The following is a 26039-nucleotide window of genomic DNA, read 5'->3' as shown; positions in this document are numbered from 1 at the left end:
AAAGGTTTGTAATTATGTATGTATGTATGGTTTTCACGCATAAACTACTGGACCGATTTCAAAAATTCTTTCACCATTAGAAAGCTGCATCTTCACTGAGCAACATAGGCTATATTGCATTTTCAAAAAAAATAGAGATCCTTACCAAAAATGCAATAATGTATCCTTAATAAAAATTCTGTCATCGCGTGCGCTGCGGAATCTATTGAAGATAGAACAAAAAAATGTTCTACGTTATTATAGAATGGATCAATATCTACAAGAAAGTCCGCGATATTCCATTCAAAAGATATAACGAATTTTTAAAAGTGTCATATTACAGAAAATAGTAGGTATATATACTGTATAATTCAATGAGGAGGCGTAGTGCGGGACGGGGTGAAGGTGAGTAGGGAAGGGATATTCGCAGGAACTACTTTGATTCCGATTTGAAAAATTCTTTCAGTGTTAGATAGCCCATTGATCGAGGAAGGCAATATTGTACCGTAACACTAAGAGCGTATACGCACTATGCGGGTAGCCGCATTGCGGGTAGCCGTCCGGCTGACCGCAAGCACAATTATGTACTTTATATTCATTTCTATGCGCACTGTGCGGTCTGCGGTAGCCGCATCGCCGCTAGTAATAATATAGCAGAATATATATTATTACTAGCGGTCCGCCCCGGCTTCGCCCGTGGTACCTAGTACCTACATGTTTTTAACTATCCTATCTCTCAAGTTGGATCGAACTGCACATGGTGTGGGAATTTTATTATAATCGGTTAAGTGGTTTAGGAGTCCATTGAGGACAAACATTGTGACACGAGATTTATATATATTAAGATTTCCCATAATAGTGGGTAACAATTTGTAGAAAAGTTGGCAACACAAAATTTTTTAGGTTAAAATTTATAATTGTTATTTTTGTGGTTTTTAAACAATGTATTCAAGTCAACAGCACGTGATACACAATATATTAACACGCTAAAATATCATGAAGGCCTATTAACTGATAAAGAGTTGTATACTTACGAGTGAAAAGACAATCCAGGCATTTTCGTTCCACTATCACTTTTACATCCTTTTAGAGCGTTTTCACATTATCCGATCCGATATCGGATATCGGAAGCCGATAGCCGATATCCGATATCGGAGGGAAGTAAAATGTATGAAATATGTGCCTGTCTTTCACATTGTCCGGTCCGATATCGGATATCGGAGCCGACACCGATAATCCCAGTGGCTATCGGACGATAATGTTCAGTGTTGCCAACTCAATTTTCGAAAAGGCAGTATACCAACAGCAAAAAAGCACTAGTTTGTGTATTTTCAGTCTTGGCGCTCAATCTTTAAAAAAATTCTGTGCTTTTAACCTAAAACCCTTTCTATTAAAAGAAACCTTTTTTTATTAAGAAAACACACATTTAAGTATTTAAAATACGATTTATACGGCAGGTATTTTTATTTGCCGTATTAAAATATACGACAATTTATAATAAAACAACAGAATGAAGTGCAGAACAGAACTGACATGTTTTATTATTTGAAACATATATATATATACCTATATCACCAAACCAGCCAGTACAGTAAGAAGTTCACATATAACATATTAGATATTATTTTTCTACACCCCCACTATATCTAACAATGTTATATTGATAAGTGTACAATAACATAAATATGCTGAACCCCCAGTTGTAATTGTAATCTTCACATCGCCAGAACATAAAACTGACAACTTTTCACTGTTTGCAACGATAATTTCCTGTTTCTGATCATAAGACGCATTCATAACCCAACTTTCATTTGCCGTAAGGTGTACACTGGCTCCAGAGTCAATATACCATGCATTTTTATTGAAATTCCCGCTTTGGAACACAGCACTAAAAGCATTAGACTGCATTCGGGGTTTTTCTTTGGAGTTCGACGCGTTTTCGTTATTTGTACATTGATTTCGATAGTGTCCTTTTTGTTTACATCGGTAACATGTCACTGTCTTCACCTTGACGTTTGATTTTGACGGATCGACAATGTTACCAACATTGACATTTTTTCTTGACGCCATTTTATTTTTCATGTACTTCGAACGAGCTGCGAATGCTCCGCCAACTTCATCATGTTCCTCTATGGTTGACTCCATGTCTAACAATTTCGACTTTATAGAATCAGCCGTTATGTTAATGCCTGAATGCTCTATTGCCATGATCATCGGTGAAAACCGCTCTGGTAATCCTGCTAATAACAATGAGCCTGTCCACTGGTCATTTATTTCAAAACCTGTGCCACTTAATTTTTGAGCCGTGTCAATTATTTGAGTCACATAGGACGTCATTGAACTGCAGTTTTCCAGTCTTATCGAAATTAGATTCCGTAACAGATTTATCCTTCTTGAAAAACCGTTGTCATCGAATAACTGTTGTAATTTTTCCCAGAGTTCTTTTGATGTTCTTACACTTTTTACATGTACAAACAAAGACGAATCGATTGTCATAATCAGCTTTGCCCGGGTTTTTTTGTCATCTGCAGCTCCTACGCTCGCTCCTTCTGGCTTTACACAATGTTTCATGCCTTCAAGGATTAGGAAATTCTCTGCCGCGAAGCACCACTCGCTGTAATTTTCCCGTCCACGTAATTTAGGTACATTTATCAAGTAGTTGGCCGCCATCGTAATTCCAAATAAAAATTTTATTTCACGAATATCCAACAACACAATGAAAAAACGTGTTGAAAAAAAGCTTTTTAACACTCGTACCAAAACGAAATTCTTGTTAAAAAAAAACTGCTTTTTTACTGATTCTCTGGGCCCATAACCTATAATAAAACAACAGAATGAAGTGCAGAACATGCTATGGCAACTTAGAATAAATTAAAAAATCCATTTTAAAATCTGAACAGCGCCATCTGTACCTCAGTTTTTTGTACTAAAAATTGAGTTTTGCTACACTAAAATATTTAGCCATTATTTGGGGAGTTTACTACGAGGTCACTAGTAAATAAAAAAAATTTACGACAAATGAGAAACAATCTATCACTAAATGCAATTTAACAGACATGAAATAAAACTTTTTGGAGAATTTTTTCATTTCCTAATTGTTTTTTACAGGTGTCAATTATTAGAAAGGGGAAAATGTTATTTTGTATAATCGCAACACTACTAGATAAATTGCAAATGGCGAATGTGTCTTGTTTGCACAACATCGTGTTTTGCTCTTGCGCATTTTCTTTTTTGCAATAAGTTCTGGTGGTTTTCCGTGTGTCTCTCCGCGTTGAGTTGAACATTCGTTCCTCCGTGTTGCTGTGCCGCGTAAAACACTGCTTCGTACGTCCGCGTTGAGTTGACAACCGTCCTCCGTCGTCGTTTCAGAAGAACAAGAACTTGTGAAGTTACTGTGAGCATAGGCCAGTTTGGACCCATAATTGTGAACAGTAAACTACAACTGTGAAATTCCTGTGAGCATAGGCCAGTTTGGACCCATAATTGTGAACAGTGAACTGCAATCATGTCACAGAAATCTTGCTGTGTACCTGGATGTCCAGTGACTGTAGAAGATGGTAAGTATCTACCTATTATAGCTAGATAAATACAGACCACATTGAGTTTTTAAAATACCAGGTTAGACTACCTAAGTGGTGTAGCGGTTAGAGCCTAGGACTCTTAAACTAGAGGTTGTGGGTTTGAATTCCGTACGGACAAACAATATGTTTATTTGTGATGTTGCTTCGAGCTGGCTAGGACAAGAGAACCTGATGACCCATGCTTTCAGTTGGGCATATAAATAGCCATTCCGTTGCCTCACTTTTCTTTGGTCAGGTCAGTGGGTTATTTTTGGGGTATTTAAATATGTCATTTTACTAATAGATACTGCATGTAATAATAATTTGCATTTATTTATTTGAAACAATTTCATTATTTCATTTTCAGGTATGCCTCTACATCGATTTCCGCATCCGGAAACAAATGCAGACAAGTTCAAAGCTTGGATTTCCAACATCGGTGGAGAAATAAAATCATCTGACCCTATTTCTGTCTATAACAATAGACGTGTTTGTCGTAAACATTTTGAAAATGTCCATTTATATCCAAAGAACAGACTATGCAAATTGGCAATTCCTGTTCTGCACATACCAGGTAATAATTTAAAAATATACAATAAATATCACTAAGCAACTTAATATTATATAGATATTATGTCAATATTGCCTAAACCTAAAATAAATTTATATTTTCAGGTCTAGGAGAACACCTTGTTGAAGACAAACCAATGGAGCATATCCAACCTGCCACATCAGGTTCTCAAAAGTTTCAGGCAGATAGTCTAATGTCAGGTTAGTATCTTTCTCTGCTGAATATACTAATCATAGGGCGTATTCAGAAAGAAAGCTTGAAAGCTCAGCGCGATCAGCGCTTATCGGCGGATAAGCGCTGATCGGCGCTGACAAGTTTGTTGAAACTTGTTGGAATTTGCGCAAAATGCTAGAATCCAACAATAGTAAATTTATGAATACCAATATATTTCCGCTAACTACAAACAGATTTCGAAGTTCAGTCCTTGAGACATTGTCGAATACAACTTTAGTAACAACATAAACACTGACAAATTCCTATGACTTAAACATTTTAATTTTAGTAATCTTTGGATAATGTAGTTAATTAAGCATTAACCTAATGTATTTTTTTTTACACAATGTAACTATCAATAAATACTTCACTGTTTGTTATCCCAAATAAATAAAATAAAATATAGTAATAAATTTATAATACCCTAAAACTTTGAATAAAAAGGCTCCACAGGGTTCTGCTAGTTATAATATTAGCAATTTTAATAGCCCGGCAATATGCTACTTAGATATTAACTTGAAATAAGATATATAATATATATTTTCAGGTCTACAAGAAGACAAACCTACGGAACATATCCAACCTGCTACATCAGATTCTCAAAAGATTCAGGCAGATAATCTAATATCAGGTTAGTACCTTTCTCTACTCAACATAGTTATCAAAGCTTTATGACAACACTTTGCCAGCCCCCCCTGCATGACGCCGCGATAAAACGTTTAAACAATTTGGGACTTTCTTTATACTTCATGGGACTCCCTATTATTTTGATGAACCCTACATGTTGTTGGTGGCATAAAATAATAAATTAAAATTTATTTTTCAGGACCAGGACAGATTAACGAGGAGACACAAGGAGAACCAAAACAATTTAAAGTAATTAATTCCAAATGCAGTAAGCTGCAAAAGAAAATACGCTTAAAAGGTATGACTTAAATAATAAAGAATTACATAGGGTGATTGGAAGGGAATCATTCAATTTTGACGCTAACTGTCCGAAAATGATGTAACAGAAAATAGTTGTTAGACTGTTTATGTCATATTTTTGGCTATAAGTCATATTTAAAAAACAATTAAAGCATTTATTGTATAAGTTAAACGTTCAAATATGAAAAATGTTTATTCTCTTTATAAATAAATAAAAAATAAAATAAAAGTATTATAATGTACTTTACAGATATGGGTGTATCTTTGGCGCAACACCAAGAATATAAAAAGCTTCTCAAGCAATTGAAAAAGTCTGAGAAGACAAAGGCTGCTTTCAAAAATAAATATATCCTGGCCAAAAAAATTACAAAAACAGCAGCTTTTGGCATCATTTCAAAGAAAATGTCATCGACTGCAAAGATATTTTGCCAAATGCAAGTCACACAAAGTGGGAAGAAAAAACGTGGAAGAAGATTCACATTAGATGAAAAAATATTAGCATTGTCTTTGTACAAACCTTCACCAAAATCATATCGATTACTGAGCAAATTGTGTGTGCTACCTAGCAGGAGAACCCTACAAAATTTGCTGTCCAAAATTTCTTTGACAACTGGAGTTAATGACATTATTTTTGAACATTTAAAAAAGAAAGTTAATAAGATGCCCGAATCGCATAAATATTGTGCCTTATTATTTGACGAGATGGCAATCGGACCAGGTGTGTCATATGACAAAAAAAATTGCAAGATGACTGGGTTTGTAGATGATGGTGAAACATGCACAACTGAGTATTGTGATCATGTTTTGGTGTTTATGATCAGAGGAGTCGTAAAAAAATATAAGCAACCCCTGGCTTTTTATTATTGCAGTGGAAGCACAAAGGCGGTTGATTTAAAAAAACAAATAAAAACAGTGGTCGAAAAAGTTCACGAAACGGGCCTAAAAATTTGCGCAACTGTTTGCGATCAAGGTGCCTCCAACATTGCAGCGATCAACAAATTAAAAAATGAAACAAAGCAAAAATACATACGAAATGGACAAGAATTCAAAGAAGAATTTTTCGAAGTGGGCGATATAAAAATATATCATATTTTTGATCCACCACATCTGTTAAAAGGGGTCAGAAATAATTTAATCTCTAAAAATTTAAAATTCAAAATGAAGGGCAAGGAATGCATCGCAAAATGGGACCACATTGTGGCCTTGTACAATAGAGCCCCTGGGTATAAAGGCGTCAGGCTGGTGCCAAAATTAACAGCCCAACACGTGTTGCCGGACAAAATCCCGAAGATGAGGGTAAAACACTGCACCCAAGTATTCAGCAAGTCTGTTGGAGTAGCCATTGGATTCATGGCAGGTATTTATCATTTTAATACATATTAAACATTAATCTAATGCTATCTTCTGATTGTGGTTGTGGCTTAGAATCATTATCATTAGCCAATAATCCACTGCTGGGCACGGTCCCGAAGGTGATCATACCTTTTAGGGTCTAGCTATGGGTGTTAAGTAGAACACAGCTGTTACGACAAATATTGGAAGTCATAGGGTGGATCTATTTTGAATCGGACACACAGTAAAACTTATAACGGTCCATCACAATTCTTCCTGTGGGTTTCGTACGAAAAGAGTGTAATCATTTAACCTACTGAACTGGTTTGTAATAAACTGATTTCTTTATTCCATAGAAAAATTTGTTACCCCTAATAAACATGCATACTTACTATCTATATCATTATTAATAGTAGGTACTTGTACACCTGTTGATCTTCCTAATAAAGTTAAATAAAAAATAAATCTCTTAGAGATAATTATGTTTGACTTTTATATATGTCTAAACTGATATTGTATAATTATGTCTGTGAATATAAAGAGTTTACCTACAAAATACATCTATCAGTTGAGTTCATCACATAAAAATCGGATTTTAGTTCTCTCAGAACCTTTCTTATAAGCTTTTTAAGATGATTATTGATTCCATTCCAAAACAGCGACCTCCAATGCTTACGTAAAGTAGGTCAAAATTATTATTATATAAATATTTTTGTGTCATTACAGAATCGGGGGCAACTGACAAAGATTGCTTGGACACAGCAGATTTATTGATGTTTTTCGACGACCTTTTTGATAGTGTCAATGGAAGTTACAGCCAAGTGAGGGAAGGAAAAATCTATAGGTCTGCCGTAACTCCAACCTCACCTCACCACAAATTGTGGAACGAAAGTTTGCCAATTCTTAAATCAATGCAATTTATAAATGGATATAATCAAGGAGTAGTGCCTTCATTATCTAGCTGGGTCAAAACTATAGAGGGGTTTAAAGCAGTAGCTAAATATTTAAGCTCCAAAGGTACAAACTCACTATTGCTGCGCAACTTTAATCAGGATGCTTTGGAGAATTTTTTTGGGGCAATTCGAGCTCACGGTTGCAGTAATATTATGCCTACTTCGTCTGCATTTGAAGCAGCTTACAAAACATTATTAATTAATAATATTTCATCTTCACATTCAGTTGGTTCAAACTGTGAAAAAGACGACAGTGTATGTTTACAATCATTAAAACATTTTTTAATGAAACCCGTAGACAAAATGATAGCTGAATGTGAAGATGAAATTAATAATGATCATTTATGTATAGAGTACATAGATACAGATAAATTAATAATGAGCAAAACTCCCGAACATGTTGAGAGAAGCGCAGCAATAGGATATTGTAGTGGATGGATAGCACGACTTGCAAAAAAAAATATATATAAAAACTGCGACACTTGCACAAATAATATGGAAGAAAAGGAATTACAAACTTTCCACAAATTTATAAAAATGAAAGAATATGAGGGTAAAAACTGGTTGTGCTATCCTACAAGAACATTGTTTGATTTTTTTGCCCAAGTAGAACATATTTGTATTGAAATTCTCAAAGAAAATTCAAATAAAAAAAATTTACTAAATTATATAAAGCTGATAGTCAGTGTGAACATTTCTACTAACACCTTTTTAACTTGCACAAGACACAAGGAGGCATTGTGTGAGTACATTATAAATAAAAGTACAATGTTCTTCATTCATGCTTGGTGCAAAGAAATCAACAATATTCTCACTGGCAAAGTTACCTTTTGGGATAATAATGACCCTATGAAAGTTAAAGCAAACAGGCACTACTTGAAAAATAAAGGAAGAAAGAGGAAAAGGCAAAATGATATAACATTAAATGTATAATTTTGTTGTTTATTTGCAATAAATTATTTAAAAATACTGGTTTCTTTATTACTTCTCATTTCTTTGGTGGAACTTCTCGGTTGTGGCGCCAATTTTTTTCTGTTTTTTTGTTGCATACGTATTTATATTTAATTTTGTGCAAAAAAGCCATTAAGTTTTAATTTGGCGTCAGAATCGAGATTTTCCACCATGTATACCAAGTACCTACCAAACAGAAATGTATAGAATAGATAGGTACGTACCTAGTGCGTATAGCTATATAGATTTCAAAAGTTTCGGCAGCTGGAAACGAGATGGCAGTGTATTAAAGTTTAAAAAAAATGGCTGACTTGCCTGTCTATGTCCGTATATACATAGTAGTCTTTGGAGAGACACACGGAAAACCACCAGAACTTATTGCAAAAAAGAAAATGCGCAAGAGCAAAACACGATGTTGTGCAAACAAGACACATTCGCCATTTGCAATTTATCTAGTAGTGTTGCGATTATACAAAATAACATTTTCCCCTTTCTAATAATTGACACCTGTAAAAAACAATTAGGAAATGAAAAAATTCTCCAAAAAGTTTTATTTCATGTCTGTTAAATTGCATTTAGTGATAGATTGTTTCTCATTTGTCGTAAATTTTTTTTATTTACTAGTGACCTCGTAGTAAACTCCCCAAATAATGGCTAAATATTTTAGTGTAGCAAAACTCAATTTTTAGTACAAAAAACTGAGGTACAGATGGCGCTGTTCAGATTTTAAAATGGATTTTTTAATTTATTCTAAGTTGCCATAGCATGTGTCTCTCCGCGTTGAGTTGAACATTCGTTCCTCCGTGTTGCTGTGCCGCGTAAAACACTGCTTCGTACGTCCGCGTTGAGTTGACAACCGTCCTCCGTCGTCGTTTCAGAAGAACAAGAACTTGTGAAGTTACTGTGAGCATAGGCCAGTTTGGACCCATAATTGTGAACAGTAAACTACAACTGTGAAATTCCTGTGAGCATAGGCCAGTTTGGACCCATAATTGTGAACAGTGAACTGCAATCATGTCACAGAAATCTTGCTGTGTACCTGGATGTCCAGTGACTGTAGAAGATGGTAAGTATCTACCTATTATAGCTAGATAAATACAGACCACATTGAGTTTTTAAAATACCAGGTTAGACTACCTAAGTGGTGTAGCGGTTAGAGCCTAGGACTCTTAAACTAGAGGTTGTGGGTTTGAATTCCGTACGGACAAACAATATGTTTATTTGTGATGTTGCTTCGAGCTGGCTAGGACAAGAGAACCTGATGACCCATGCTTTCAGTTGGGCATATAAATAGCCATTCCGTTGCCTCACTTTTCTTTGGTCAGGTCAGTGGGTTATTTTTGGGGTATTTAAATATGTCATTTTACTAATAGATACTGCATGTAATAATAATTTGCATTTATTTATTTGAAACAATTTCATTATTTCATTTTCAGGTATGCCTCTACATCGATTTCCGCATCCGGAAACAAATGCAGACAAGTTCAAAGCTTGGATTTCCAACATCGGTGGAGAAATAAAATCATCTGACCCTATTTCTGTCTATAACAATAGACGTGTTTGTCGTAAACATTTTGAAAATGTCCATTTATATCCAAAGAACAGACTATGCAAATTGGCAATTCCTGTTCTGCACATACCAGGTAATAATTTAAAAATATACAATAAATATCACTAAGCAACTTAATATTATATAGATATTATGTCAATATTGCCTAAACCTAAAATAAATTTATATTTTCAGGTCTAGGAGAACACCTTGTTGAAGACAAACCAATGGAGCATATCCAACCTGCCACATCAGGTTCTCAAAAGTTTCAGGCAGATAGTCTAATGTCAGGTTAGTATCTTTCTCTGCTGAATATACTAATCATAGGGCGTATTCAGAAAGAAAGCTTGAAAGCTCAGCGCGATCAGCGCTTATCGGCGGATAAGCGCTGATCGGCGCTGACAAGTTTGTTGAAACTTGTTGGAATTTGCGCAAAATGCTAGAATCCAACAATAGTAAATTTATGAATACCAATATATTTCCGCTAACTACAAACAGATTTCGAAGTTCAGTCCTTGAGACATTGTCGAATACAACTTTAGTAACAACATAAACACTGACAAATTCCTATGACTTAAACATTTTAATTTTAGTAATCTTTGGATAATGTAGTTAATTAAGCATTAACCTAATGTATTTTTTTTTACACAATGTAACTATCAATAAATACTTCACTGTTTGTTATCCCAAATAAATAAAATAAAATATAGTAATAAATTTATAATACCCTAAAACTTTGAATAAAAAGGCTCCACAGGGTTCTGCTAGTTATAATATTAGCAATTTTAATAGCCCGGCAATATGCTACTTAGATATTAACTTGAAATAAGATATATAATATATATTTTCAGGTCTACAAGAAGACAAACCTACGGAACATATCCAACCTGCTACATCAGATTCTCAAAAGATTCAGGCAGATAATCTAATATCAGGTTAGTACCTTTCTCTACTCAACATAGTTATCAAAGCTTTATGACAACACTTTGCCAGCCCCCCCTGCATGACGCCGCGATAAAACGTTTAAACAATTTGGGACTTTCTTTATACTTCATGGGACTCCCTATTATTTTGATGAACCCTACATGTTGTTGGTGGCATAAAATAATAAATTAAAATTTATTTTTCAGGACCAGGACAGATTAACGAGGAGACACAAGGAGAACCAAAACAATTTAAAGTAATTAATTCCAAATGCAGTAAGCTGCAAAAGAAAATACGCTTAAAAGGTATGACTTAAATAATAAAGAATTACATAGGGTGATTGGAAGGGAATCATTCAATTTTGACGCTAACTGTCCGAAAATGATGTAACAGAAAATAGTTGTTAGACTGTTTATGTCATATTTTTGGCTATAAGTCATATTTAAAAAACAATTAAAGCATTTATTGTATAAGTTAAACGTTCAAATATGAAAAATGTTTATTCTCTTTATAAATAAATAAAAAATAAAATAAAAGTATTATAATGTACTTTACAGATATGGGTGTATCTTTGGCGCAACACCAAGAATATAAAAAGCTTCTCAAGCAATTGAAAAAGTCTGAGAAGACAAAGGCTGCTTTCAAAAATAAATATATCCTGGCCAAAAAAATTACAAAAACAGCAGCTTTTGGCATCATTTCAAAGAAAATGTCATCGACTGCAAAGATATTTTGCCAAATGCAAGTCACACAAAGTGGGAAGAAAAAACGTGGAAGAAGATTCACATTAGATGAAAAAATATTAGCATTGTCTTTGTACAAACCTTCACCAAAATCATATCGATTACTGAGCAAATTGTGTGTGCTACCTAGCAGGAGAACCCTACAAAATTTGCTGTCCAAAATTTCTTTGACAACTGGAGTTAATGACATTATTTTTGAACATTTAAAAAAGAAAGTTAATAAGATGCCCGAATCGCATAAATATTGTGCCTTATTATTTGACGAGATGGCAATCGGACCAGGTGTGTCATATGACAAAAAAAATTGCAAGATGACTGGGTTTGTAGATGATGGTGAAACATGCACAACTGAGTATTGTGATCATGTTTTGGTGTTTATGATCAGAGGAGTCGTAAAAAAATATAAGCAACCCCTGGCTTTTTATTATTGCAGTGGAAGCACAAAGGCGGTTGATTTAAAAAAACAAATAAAAACAGTGGTCGAAAAAGTTCACGAAACGGGCCTAAAAATTTGCGCAACTGTTTGCGATCAAGGTGCCTCCAACATTGCAGCGATCAACAAATTAAAAAATGAAACAAAGCAAAAATACATACGAAATGGACAAGAATTCAAAGAAGAATTTTTCGAAGTGGGCGATATAAAAATATATCATATTTTTGATCCACCACATCTGTTAAAAGGGGTCAGAAATAATTTAATCTCTAAAAATTTAAAATTCAAAATGAAGGGCAAGGAATGCATCGCAAAATGGGACCACATTGTGGCCTTGTACAATAGAGCCCCTGGGTATAAAGGCGTCAGGCTGGTGCCAAAATTAACAGCCCAACACGTGTTGCCGGACAAAATCCCGAAGATGAGGGTAAAACACTGCACCCAAGTATTCAGCAAGTCTGTTGGAGTAGCCATTGGATTCATGGCAGGTATTTATCATTTTAATACATATTAAACATTAATCTAATGCTATCTTCTGATTGTGGTTGTGGCTTAGAATCATTATCATTAGCCAATAATCCACTGCTGGGCACGGTCCCGAAGGTGATCATACCTTTTAGGGTCTAGCTATGGGTGTTAAGTAGAACACAGCTGTTACGACAAATATTGGAAGTCATAGGGTGGATCTATTTTGAATCGGACACACAGTAAAACTTATAACGGTCCATCACAATTCTTCCTGTGGGTTTCGTACGAAAAGAGTGTAATCATTTAACCTACTGAACTGGTTTGTAATAAACTGATTTCTTTATTCCATAGAAAAATTTGTTACCCCTAATAAACATGCATACTTACTATCTATATCATTATTAATAGTAGGTACTTGTACACCTGTTGATCTTCCTAATAAAGTTAAATAAAAAATAAATCTCTTAGAGATAATTATGTTTGACTTTTATATATGTCTAAACTGATATTGTATAATTATGTCTGTGAATATAAAGAGTTTACCTACAAAATACATCTATCAGTTGAGTTCATCACATAAAAATCGGATTTTAGTTCTCTCAGAACCTTTCTTATAAGCTTTTTAAGATGATTATTGATTCCATTCCAAAACAGCGACCTCCAATGCTTACGTAAAGTAGGTCAAAATTATTATTATATAAATATTTTTGTGTCATTACAGAATCGGGGGCAACTGACAAAGATTGCTTGGACACAGCAGATTTATTGATGTTTTTCGACGACCTTTTTGATAGTGTCAATGGAAGTTACAGCCAAGTGAGGGAAGGAAAAATCTATAGGTCTGCCGTAACTCCAACCTCACCTCACCACAAATTGTGGAACGAAAGTTTGCCAATTCTTAAATCAATGCAATTTATAAATGGATATAATCAAGGAGTAGTGCCTTCATTATCTAGCTGGGTCAAAACTATAGAGGGGTTTAAAGCAGTAGCTAAATATTTAAGCTCCAAAGGTACAAACTCACTATTGCTGCGCAACTTTAATCAGGATGCTTTGGAGAATTTTTTTGGGGCAATTCGAGCTCACGGTTGCAGTAATATTATGCCTACTTCGTCTGCATTTGAAGCAGCTTACAAAACATTATTAATTAATAATATTTCATCTTCACATTCAGTTGGTTCAAACTGTGAAAAAGACGACAGTGTATGTTTACAATCATTAAAACATTTTTTAATGAAACCCGTAGACAAAATGATAGCTGAATGTGAAGATGAAATTAATAATGATCATTTATGTATAGAGTACATAGATACAGATAAATTAATAATGAGCAAAACTCCCGAACATGTTGAGAGAAGCGCAGCAATAGGATATTGTAGTGGATGGATAGCACGACTTGCAAAAAAAAATATATATAAAAACTGCGACACTTGCACAAATAATATGGAAGAAAAGGAATTACAAACTTTCCACAAATTTATAAAAATGAAAGAATATGAGGGTAAAAACTGGTTGTGCTATCCTACAAGAACATTGTTTGATTTTTTTGCCCAAGTAGAACATATTTGTATTGAAATTCTCAAAGAAAATTCAAATAAAAAAAATTTACTAAATTATATAAAGCTGATAGTCAGTGTGAACATTTCTACTAACACCTTTTTAACTTGCACAAGACACAAGGAGGCATTGTGTGAGTACATTATAAATAAAAGTACAATGTTCTTCATTCATGCTTGGTGCAAAGAAATCAACAATATTCTCACTGGCAAAGTTACCTTTTGGGATAATAATGACCCTATGAAAGTTAAAGCAAACAGGCACTACTTGAAAAATAAAGGAAGAAAGAGGAAAAGGCAAAATGATATAACATTAAATGTATAATTTTGTTGTTTATTTGCAATAAATTATTTAAAAATACTGGTTTCTTTATTACTTCTCATTTCTTTGGTGGAACTTCTCGGTTGTGGCGCCAATTTTTTTCTGTTTTTTTGTTGCATACGTATTTATATTTAATTTTGTGCAAAAAAGCCATTAAGTTTTAATTTGGCGTCAGAATCGAGATTTTCCACCATGTATACCAAGTACCTACCAAACAGAAATGTATAGAATAGATAGGTACGTACCTAGTGCGTATAGCTATATAGATTTCAAAAGTTTCGGCAGCTGGAAACGAGATGGCAGTGTATTAAAGTTTAAAAAAAATGGCTGACTTGCCTGTCTATGTCCGTATATACATAGTAGTCTTTGGTGCAGAACAGAACTGACATGTTTTATTATTCGAAACATATATATATATACCTATATCACCAAACCAGCCAGTACAGGAAGTTCACATATAACATATTAGATATTATTTTTCTACACAATTGGCTGAACTGAAGTAAACAAAAATATATTGCGTTCTTAAATTCAAATATCTATCTTCGAAAACATTAGTGTCTATCATCTTTATTTTATCTCATTCTGCCTCGCTCCTCCTCCTACTCGGATGTTGGTTGTGCTCTGTGGTTGTGCTGTTTATTGTATTGTTGTCATTGAGTGCTTTGTTTTTAACCGACTTCAAAAAAAGGAGGAGATTTCACACCGATTTTATTTTTATTTTGAATTTACAACAAAGAATACAAAGTTTGAAAACTCTTAATCTATACTAATATTAAAAGCTGAAGAGTTTGTTTGTTTGTTTGTTTGAACGCGCTAATCTCGGGAACTACTGGTCCGATTTGAAAAATTCTTTCGGTGTTAGATAGCTTATTTATCGAGGAAGGTTATAGGCTATATATCATCACGCTACGACCAACAGGAGTGGAGCCACGGGGGTGAAACCGCGCGGAGCAGCTAGTTCTAAAATAATTGTTTATGACAGTAAAATAATTTATGTATCTTTACTTACAGGAAATTACAACAATCATATTACAAATATATTTGAACGAGTGACAATATTATTGTACAATGTAATAAGAAAAAGAAAAGAAAATGTGAACAAAGATTATATCACTTAATAAATTTCTCATAGGTACTACATGAACTTTTATAAATTATGTAGTGAAAAAATGACTAAATGACTAGGTACGTCTTGCTAAAAATACATTTAATAGATTTTCAAAGGTATTTACTAATTTATGTATTACCCTAGTCAAATATAAATTATATTCGTCCATGGTATTACTAAAACTATTAACTAATACTAGGTTTTAGTAGGTATTGATATATAAATTTATTTAATTTATAATGTGTTAACATAAGTATATTATCTTATACAAATGACCGATATCAAAACTATTTAGTAAATAGCACATCTAAATAATATGCAGTAATTTGTGATATCAAATCTTTTTTTACATTTTACTTTTCTTTTTTGAAGTTGTTTTTCTTTATCGTAGTTATTTTTAATGTACATGTACAACTATGATTTATAACATTTGATTTTTTTTAATTATACCTTTTTTTTATCAACTGGCAATTTAGTTTAGTTTTCTCTAAAAATTTCTGGCAGCACTCATGATGATATCGGAACGATTTTATCGGACAATGTGAAAGGGCAAATTGTATCCGATATCGGATATCGGCTATCGGCTTCCGATATCCGATATCGGATCGGATAATGTGAAAACGCTCTAACACTACACCGCACCATGGTATTATTTTATAAGGTATTAACGGTAAGTTTAAATTATTCAAAACCAAACACAATGAATTACTTCTAACTTATAACATGTAAAAACTATATTTTTAGGGAAGACGATAGTTAGCTGTCAAACTTTGTTTATCAAAGTAGGTTGCTTTTCTTGAAAAAAGTGGCACGCTGGGTGAAACAAAAAATTTTATCGTTCTCTCTCATTTCTTTACACAACACCGGCATAAGTTGCTCTTTTTCTTGTGTGAATGCGACATAAGATATCAATTTGTCTATTGGTTTCTCTGTCTACGGTGGGAGTGCTGTATATTAATCTGTGGTCTATGGAAAATAAAAGCGTTATTTAGTCTATGGAATTTCCTATCTCAAAAAACATCATGGTTCTTGCCCGATGTTTGTATTTATGAAAAATACTCGTTGTTTATCTTAATTTTAATGTAAATCTAGAATAAAATGGTGTCAGAGGGTGAAATCTGGAAATTAGAAAAGGATTTGTGCAGGTGTTGTCACGCGGAAGGTAATTTTGATAACTTGGCGAACGAGCAAGAAATCTATTCAGACATGCTGCGATATTGTTTTGATATTGATGTAAGTAATAAGTATAATAGAAATATTGTATTATTTAATTGTTAATTAGTGGAATAACTTATCTTTCTACTATCTCAGGTATAACAAATATCTGTAAGTGCTATATTACTGGCTCTGTGATCTGATACGTTACAATGCTAGTGAACAATGCGCTGGTAATTAATTTTGTTTTTACTAACGGTCGCAGGCTATAGTTATCGAGGTATTAGTCAGTTCTTTAAAGAAACGAATCTTCAATGGCGGCGCTTATCATTCCCTCTCGCTCACACACGGCCGTACGGTATGCAAAAAAAATAGGGTAAAGTAAAATGTATTTAATTTTCCCTGTTCATTAATTTTTGGAAGAAGTGTACAAATACAACCCTCGAATTTAAGGTTTTTGTGGGGGGGGAGGGGAGGGGGGAGTGGTGGGAATCCCTCCTCCAAAGGGGGGGGGTGAGGAGTCACTTAGTTTCTGAGATATTGGAGTTTAAAGTTTTGAGAATTGCCTTGAAATTGCAAAAAAAAAATATGGACAAGAAATAATATGAACTTTTCTTCCTTCCATTCCCACTTGTATAGTCCCAGCAGTGGGTACTTATATGGGCTGATGATGATGATGAATCTCAAACAAAGAAATAAAGAAATATTTAAAGAAATGTATTGCTCAAAATTATAATTTTCAAATTTGACTACCTGAATTTGACTACCTGTCGACTCCTATGCGAAACCCGATCATAAATTTAGAATGACAATTATGTATTTGCTATAGTAAATAATATTTTCTTTAATAATATATTCTTTGGGGAAAGTTGTTCAGTTTATGGGCTAATTACGAGCCTACGAGTATTAATGGGGATTTTGTTGCGTTCTGTATATGTCATTTGATAGTTCATATAAATACACAAATATCATAACAAAACAGTTTGTCAACAAACAAATTAAAATAATTAACAAAATAATAAATAAAATAATTATCAATTTACGTTATTTTTATTTTCTTTTTTGCTGATCCTACCATCTGTCAAAGTCAGCTTTGGCCGCCATTGAAGATTCGTTTCTTTATTGAACTAGCTAATAGTAATTTTTTTTTAATTTTACGAGTACGTATTGTATTTACAAGTCCACAACATTGTAGCATTAACCAGATAACATTTCTATTGATAATTAGCGGTTTTTCTGTCTACAATCTGCGCTAATTGTCAAACATGTTGTTTAAATAGTTTTTTTCATACCCCTAAGGCCATTCTCCCATTACAATACGCACAGGCGATTCAAGTATCCTGCAAGTCTCGGAGACTAGTCGCCGCGGAATATCACACATACCTACATTGTACCGGTAGCGTAGTGTGCCGTGTGCGAGCCTACATAATTATGTTTTTTTCATATCTCATATGTAGGCTCGCACACTACGCTACCGGTACAATGTATTTGTCGTAAAAATTTGTCGGGACAGCTAGTCATCATTATGTAAAAATGAATGTATAATATCCATGAGAATTTTCTTGAAATATGCATAAAACTTGTATCCTACTATTATTATAAATGCGAAAGTTTGTGAGGATGGATGTATTTGTATATGTATCGGTATGTATGTATGTTTGTTACTCTTTCACGCAAATACTAATGAACCGATTACAATGAAATTTAGCACACATATATGATAACTTGGATACACACATAGGATAGGTTTTATTCCGGAAATCCCACGGAAACGGAAACTATGCGGGTTTTTCTTTGAAAACGCGGGCGAATCCGTGGGCGGAAAGCTAGTTTTTTATATATCTTTAACTAGCGGTCCGCCCCGGCTTCGCCCGTGGTAGCTACATGTTTAAACTATCCTATCTCTCAAGTTGGATCGAACTGCACATGGTGTGCGAATTTTATTATAATCGGTTATCGGTATAAGTGGTTTAGGAGTCCATTGAGGACAAACATTGTGACACGAGATTTATATATATTAAGATTTTTATCAATATTACAGGTGACGCCGGTGCCTGGGGCGTTATGTGCTATTACATATACAATATGTCCGGACTGCATTTTAAAATTACGTGACGCGAGTGCGTTTAAGAAACAGGTGCAGCTTTGCGAAGAAAAGTTCCTCAAATTGTACTCTAAGAAGGCTATAACAGGTATTACATTTATTTTGGCTATACAGTAATACCAAAATATATGACTGACCGGTTGGTTTGGTTGGTAGTGGCCCTGCCTTCCAAGCCTGAGGTTGTGGGTTTGATTCCCACCCCGGGCAAATATTTGTGTGATGAAAATAGATGTTTGCTCTGTGTCTGGGTGTTAATTATCTATATAAGTATTTATTTAAAATTATATATGTATGTTTACCAGCCATCTGGTTTCCATAACACAAGCAAAAGCTTAGTATGGAATCAGATCGTGCCGTGTGTGAAAATTGTCCTGAAATAATTATTTATTTTATTATTTATTTGTATAGATCAACTAGCACACACAAGGAAGCGATTCTTATATCTGTCAATTGTTCTAATACCCTTACAATTCTCGTAAACACGCTCCCTTGTGTGCGTATGCCATCACTACATAGTATAAAACAAAGTCGCTTTTTCTGTCCCTATGTCCCTATGTATGCTTAAATCTTTAAAACTACGCAACGGATTTTGATGCGTTTTTTTGTAATAGATAGAGTGATTCAAGAGGAAGGTTTTAGTATATAATATTAGGTTTTAGACAAAACGGCCGAAGCCGTGGGCGGGAAGCTAGTCTCTAATATTTTGTATGAAGATTCCCTACTGGTTGTTGTATCTGCATGTGGTGGTAATACCCCGGACTTACGCGATTAGTCGAATTCGCGTAATTTAGGGTACAACTTTTCATTAACAACTAGCAGTCCGCCCCGGCTTCGCCCGTGGTACATATTTACGTTTTCTCTACATAACAATCATCCTCGTACTTCAAGGAATATAATAAAAAAAGAATTAACGAAATTGGTTCAGCCGTTCTCAAGTTATGCGCTTACCAACACATTTTGGGATTCATTTTTAAATTATAAGATGTGCAGGAATTAACGAAACATAATATATTTGTTTTTTTCTAGTTAATGTGCCAGAGGAGCTTGATGAGGAGGTCAAAGATGAACCAGAAGTATATTTTGACATGGGTAAGTTATTTCGTTACACTTAAAGTTTAATTGTGTTTTAAATATACAGTGGTGGACATTTAATTAGAAACACATAACACGATGAAGTAGTCATCAAATTTATTTAAATTTGTGTATTAACATATTAAGAGATTAAGCATTATTTCATATGTAATAGATCACCCGTTTATCTAGTTTCATAAGAAATTGCTCAATTTTAATCAAACGTTAATGTTAATGGATGCATCTTTGCCAAAAGAATCATTTGCCTATCCCCGCGAGCATTAGTTTTTCATGGTCGAGCTTTTCTAGGCACTTGATCGGCAGTACCATGCACTTTAAACTAAAGCATTGAATATATTTTTATCGGACTCTAAATGATTTGCAATTTTCCTGTAACTCCGGCTTTTGTCAAAATGTTACTTAAAATTAATTTTCTTGTTGATGTGTCACAAATCTTATTTATACCCATTTTTACTGCAAAGTTAATTAATTTTCAGAAACTTATAGATGGAATGTTTAAAACACGGTGAAAGTATTTGTAGGATAAAATATTGTATAATAAATATTGGCGGCATTTCAACAGGTTTTGACTTTGGAACACTCGAACCATGCTGTTTCTAATTTGTTGTCCAGACTGAAAATACTCGGAAATCAGACTTCAATTAAGTTGTTTAATTTTATTAATTTAAGCTAACGTTTGATTAAAATTTAGCAATTTCTTATAAAACTAGATAAACAGGTATTCTATTACATATGAAATAGTACTGAACCTCTAATATGTTAATACATAAATGTTAAATGAATTTGATGACTACTTCATCGAGTTACGTGTTTCTAATTAAACGTCCACCACTGTTTATGTAGGGTATTAAAAAATAAACAATAATTTTTATTGTGAAAAAAACCCAACTGCTAAATTATATAGCCTATGTCACTGCCCCCTTGGTGCAGTGGTTGATGTTTCAGCGTAGTACTGAGGGGTCCTGGGTTTGATTCCCGGTAGAGACGAAGAAAAAATATTTCTCGGTCTGGCAGGACAAGCTGGGGCGGACCGCTTGTAATATATAAATATTTTTGATATATATTTACAAAGAACAGAAAAAAATTTGATCACGAGGCGGTACTCGAACCCGCATCCTTTCGCGCCATTCCGGGGCGGATGCCTGACCAACTCAGCCACTCGTGACCCGCCAGAGCGATCGAATTTATTCTATTCTTTCGGTTTTATGTGTGTAAGGGCCGATTTTTCAATGCTTGGATAAAACTTATCCGTCCAATAAAGTATTACACGATAATATTAAAATGTCACATAAACTGTCAAATACGGGCAATTAGAAATTAGAATATGTTTTTAAAATGGTAGTTTTCTACATTATTCGACAAATAAGTTTTAACCAAGGATAAAAAATCAGCCCTAGGGGACATACTGCATAATACTCATTAAAACATTTTTAATGAAATTCAAATAAATTCTCAATTTTTTTACAGATTTTCCCGAGGAACTGTCTCCTGATGAAGAAATGGTCACAGAAGGGGCACAGAAAAGGTCACAGAGATATAAGATACACGATTATGAAGACGAGATGTATAGTAAAGGTATGGAGTGTTGTGATTGAAAGAATACATATCTATCTTAATACTTATTATAAAGGCGAAAGTTTGTAAGTATGGATGTATGGATGTATGGATGTTTGTTACTCTTTCACGCAAATACTACTGAACCGCGATTACAATGAAATTAAGCACACATATAGAGGGTAACTTGGATTAACACATAGGATAGGTTTTATCCCGGAAATCCCACGGGAACGGGAACTATGCGGGTTTTCCTTTGAAAACGCGGGCGAAGCCGCGGGCGGAAATCTAGTATATAATAAAACTAGGTTTCCGCCCGCGGCTTCGCCCGCGCAGTCAAAGAAAAACCTGCATATTTCCCGTTCCCGTGGGATTTCCGTGATTGCGTCATTTTCCCGGGAAAAAAGTAGCCTATGTCCTTTCTCGGGTATCAAAATATCTCCATACCAAATTTCATGAAAATTGGTTCAGTAGTTTAGGCGTGATTAAGTAACAGACAGACAGACAGAGTTACTTTCGCATTTATAATATTAGTATGGATTGTATGAAAGCCATAACAGTACATAGTATATTTTTTTTTAAATACTTGGAGCATGATATACATTAGGCACAGAAGCCAAAAATATGGTTTTTAGAATTTATGTCTGTTTGTATGTATGTCCGAGCTAATCTCAAAAAGCACCGCATGGATTTACTTCAGATTTGGTACATAGATAGCTAGAGACCTGAGGAAGGACATAGGATATTTTTTTCCCCGGAAATCCCACAGGAACGGGAACTAAGCGGGTTTTTCTTTGAAAACGCGGGCGAAGCCGCAGCACATACGTAGATTTCAATTATTTAGGCGGCCAAAAATATTTTTTTCTGGAAAATATCTATATGTACAATAGGAAATTAAAATAAACCGTTTTTGATCCGAAAAAATATATTTATTGATTATACAATATACTTACATCAATAAAATACCAAAAATAAATATTATTTAAAAATTACCAAAGAAATAAAAAAAAAACGTCTTATGAATTATTAGTTATAAGCCAAAACATGTTTAAATATCATTTAAATATTCTTATAGATCTTATAGATCTATATTTGCTAGCTTGTGTCGGCGAATTAGTAATTTCTTTGAGAATTTTGAAGCATTCCTTTGCCCAGTGTTTTGTAAAACGGATTGTGCGGCATGGATGATGAATCCAAATTCGCGCAAATTTTTCAGTTTTTCTTCTTTTGCTTCGCACACTTAAATCTTCGAAAGATTTTGCTGGCCTACCTTGAGGAGAAGCCGATTGTATATGAATCTCGAAAGTTCCTTCTAACCAATCTCGGTTGTTTACTAGGAAAACTTCTTCGTATTTACTGGCTTTCATCCATCTTTTCATGAATTAGGTTATGATACAAGAATATCTTTACTTCAAATGCTTTTTAGCATTTTCAGTGTGTCCATAACGTATCAAAAGAAAATTTTCATACGAATCGAGTTTTTCCCTTAAACTTGGTAAATTTTGTCTTTTTACCTGTTCAAACAGGTACTTCCGAGTCACTATTTTAGTACCCGAGGCACCAGACGGACCTAAAATAAAAAATAATTCGATTTAATACAATTTAGCACTAACTTGGTATTTTTCTCAATTTCGACCCCTTAGATTCAAATGCTCTTATTTTCAAAACGCGCGGGTTTCCGCGGCCAATTTTTTACTGGTATAATAGAAAAATAAGTAAAGTATTGTAAAATAAAGAAAACATTGCTCGGACGGACCCTTAAGTTCGTCAAAAGACATATTTAACTGTGAGAAACACAAAAAAAACGGATTTTTTGATAGAGCTATCTTTAAAAAAGAAAAAGTTTATCAGGGGAAGTAGAAACTATTAATGTTACTGTTGAAAAACATAGGTTCTTACCTGAATTACTGCAATCCACCACTGTCACTCGAAAAGAAGTAGTTAGAAAACAAATATGAATTTTACAAAAGTTGTAAGTTTAGGAGTGCCGAGAACATACACGTACACCTTAAGCGACTATCGAATTCCGACTACCCTAGGGAAACAATTGTGCGTCTACGAAGGGTGGGTAGGGGGTGCCTATGGTATTCCCGGAACTGTTTACTACCTGAGTAAATGGTTATCTTATCTTTAGTATTTTTTTGAGGTGGCGAGTTTTGGCCGCCTAATTAGTTGAAATCTACCTATGTGCGCAGTCGGAAATCTAGTGATATTATAAAGCTTAACAGTTTGTATGTTTGAACTATATTCATTTTTATATGTATACAGGGTGTTTTGCACATGGACCGACATGATTTTTTGGGGGGTGGGGGGGGTCATGTGCTATTTTCCCCTGTGAGACCCAATGTCCTAAGTCTCACGGTAGTCAAGATATGTTTTTTTTTATTTTTTTTTGAAATCTATGCGAAATCTTGCCTTTAAATCGTCCTAACTTTTTTGTTTGTGGTTATAATACCACAAAACAAAGAATGCTTGTATTCTACAACGTTTTCTTATTCTAAATAAATCATTACATGTTACAATTGATATCCACAAAAAAACTTCTGAGCTTTCAAAGTGGTAAATCGGTGTAAATGTTATGAAAAGTGACAACTTATCAATTCATTAAAAAAAACTAAAGTTCATTTTGAATTTAGCTTTTTTTTAAAAAGTTCTTTACTTATTACCCTTTCTAACGATATGCTACTTGACAGAAATAATACATCAGGGGTCGACCTAAGAGATATTTTGTTGCAAGGGTCAAGATAATATTAAGCTGAAAAGAACAGATACTACACTTTGATCTTAGCCAAAAGGCCGAGAAGCGATCAAATTTTGCTATTCAATAAAAACAACTTATCATAAAAAAAAACTTATTTTTATTATCTTGACCCTAGCAACAAAATATCTCTTAGGTCGACCCCTGAAGTATTATTTCTGTCATGTAGCATATCGTTAGAAAGGGTAATCAGTAAAGAAATTTTAAAAAAAAAGCTAAATTCAAAATGAACTTTAGTTTTTTTTTAACATAACATTGTAACATTGACATTGTAGAATACAAGCATACTTTGTTTTGTGGTATTATAACCACAAACAAAAAAGTTAGGACGATTTAAAGGCAAGATTTCGCATAGATTCCAAAAAAATTAAAAAAAAACATATCTAGACTACCGTGAGACTTAGGATATTGGGTCTCACGGGGGAGAATAGCACATGACCCCCCCCCCACCCTCCAAAAAATCATGTCGGTCCATGTGCAAAACACCCTGTATACAAATGGTATACTAGCTGTGCCCCGCGGTTCTACCCGCAGTGTTCCGCTCCTGTTGGTCCTAGCGAGATGATATATCGGCCTTCCTCGTTAAATGGGCACCGAAAGAATTTTGCAAATCGGTCCAGTAGTTCCCAAGATAAGCGCGTTCAAATAAACAAACTCTTCAGCTTTATAATATTACTAGCTGCCGCCCACGACTTTGTACGTGCATCCCCGTTTCTCCCCGTTCCCGCAAGAATTTCGGGAAATCCTTTCTTAGCGGATGCCTACGTCCTGACATCTACCTGCATGCCAAATTTCAGCCCAATACGTCCAGTGGTTTGGGCTGTGCGTTGATAGATCACTATATCAGTCACCTTTGAGTTTTATCTTATATATAAAATTCTCGTGTCACAATGTTAGTCCGCATACTCCTCCGAAACGGGTGGACCGATTCTCATGAAATTTTCTGTGCATATGTTCCCAAGCGACGAGTGACTGAGTCCAAATATCCAACCTGGTTCTCTAAATCATTGATAAAAATTAACAAAGAGAAGTTAAAATTTCATAAAAAGTGGAAGACTTATGGAAGGTTAAGTGATTACAATACCTTTAAAATTTTACGTGGGCGTGAAAAACACTCTTATAAAGTTTGTTATGATCGTTATATCAGTAACGCGGAAACCAAATTGAGGTTTAATAGTCGATATTTTTGGTCTTTTGTTAAATCTAAAAAAGCAAGTCCCGATTTACCTGCCACAATGTTTTTAGATAGTAAAACTATAAGCGACGGTCATGATATCTGCAATACTTTTAACCATTATTTTCAATCTGTTTACGAAGCAGACGATTGTAAATCTTCGCTTGATTGTGGTTCTCTAGATTGTACGGTTGATAATCACTCTTTAGGTTTAGGATCAATTCAAGTTTGTCGGAACAAAGTGGCAAGTTATTTGAAAAAATTGGATATTTCCAAAGGCTGTGGACCTGATGGAATTCCTCCTTTGTTTTATAAGTCCTGCTATTACAATCTGGCGTCTCCCATTTGTCATTTATTTAAATTATCTCTCAATACGGGGACAATGCCAAAACTCTGGAAGCGGTCCCATGTCATCCCAATTTATAAATCCGGAAATAAACATAATATCAAAAATTATCGGCCTATTTCAAAATTAAATACGATCGCGAAATTATTTGAGAAAGTTGTTTATGATGCTATATTTCCACATATCAGACCAGTTATTATTGAACAGCAGCATGGCTTTATTGACCGACGATCCACAGAGTCTAATTTGTGTGAATTTCTTCAT

At 34.3% G+C, this 26039-nt stretch overlaps 1 protein-coding gene, 1 long non-coding RNA gene and 1 pseudogene across 13 annotated transcripts in view; 1 reads left to right on the top strand and 2 right to left on the bottom strand.

Moving 5' to 3' along the window:
- The window catches only part of LOC149475919 (uncharacterized), a 76425-nt gene that overhangs the window by 47935 nt on the left and 2451 nt on the right, over positions 1-26039 (bottom strand). The gene's annotated exons all lie outside the window — the stretch shown is intronic.
- Positions 16560-26039, top strand: part of LOC149475915 (uncharacterized) — a 106138-nt gene continuing 96658 nt past the window's right edge. For 5 of the 12 annotated variants that reach the window (XM_089712839.1, XM_089712831.1, XM_089712834.1 and 2 more), the window contains exons 1-4: positions 16567-16825; positions 18789-18939; positions 19878-19940; positions 21411-21518. In XM_089712839.1, coding sequence (XP_089568965.1) covers positions 16691-16825; positions 18789-18939; positions 19878-19940; positions 21411-21518 — 457 coding nt within the window. In that variant the 5' untranslated portion in view covers positions 16567-16690. Of the gene's footprint in view, positions 16826-18788; positions 18940-19877; positions 19941-21410; positions 21519-26039 lie in introns of all 12 variants that reach the window. The other 7 variants (XM_089712832.1, XM_089712835.1, XM_089712833.1 and 4 more) reach the window with 4 other exon arrangements.
- On the bottom strand, positions 24144-24305 carry LOC149475920 (U2 spliceosomal RNA; annotated as a pseudogene).

Source organism: Colias philodice, chromosome 29 (assembly GCF_061535455.1).
Source record: "Colias philodice isolate Cphi_HAF_F1 chromosome 29, ilColPhil1 Martin Lab GWU primary, whole genome shotgun sequence".
Lineage (NCBI taxonomy): Eukaryota > Metazoa > Arthropoda > Insecta > Lepidoptera > Pieridae > Colias > Colias philodice.
Note: the sequence above shows the minus strand (reverse complement) of the source record. Positions and strands in the feature narration are given on the sequence as shown.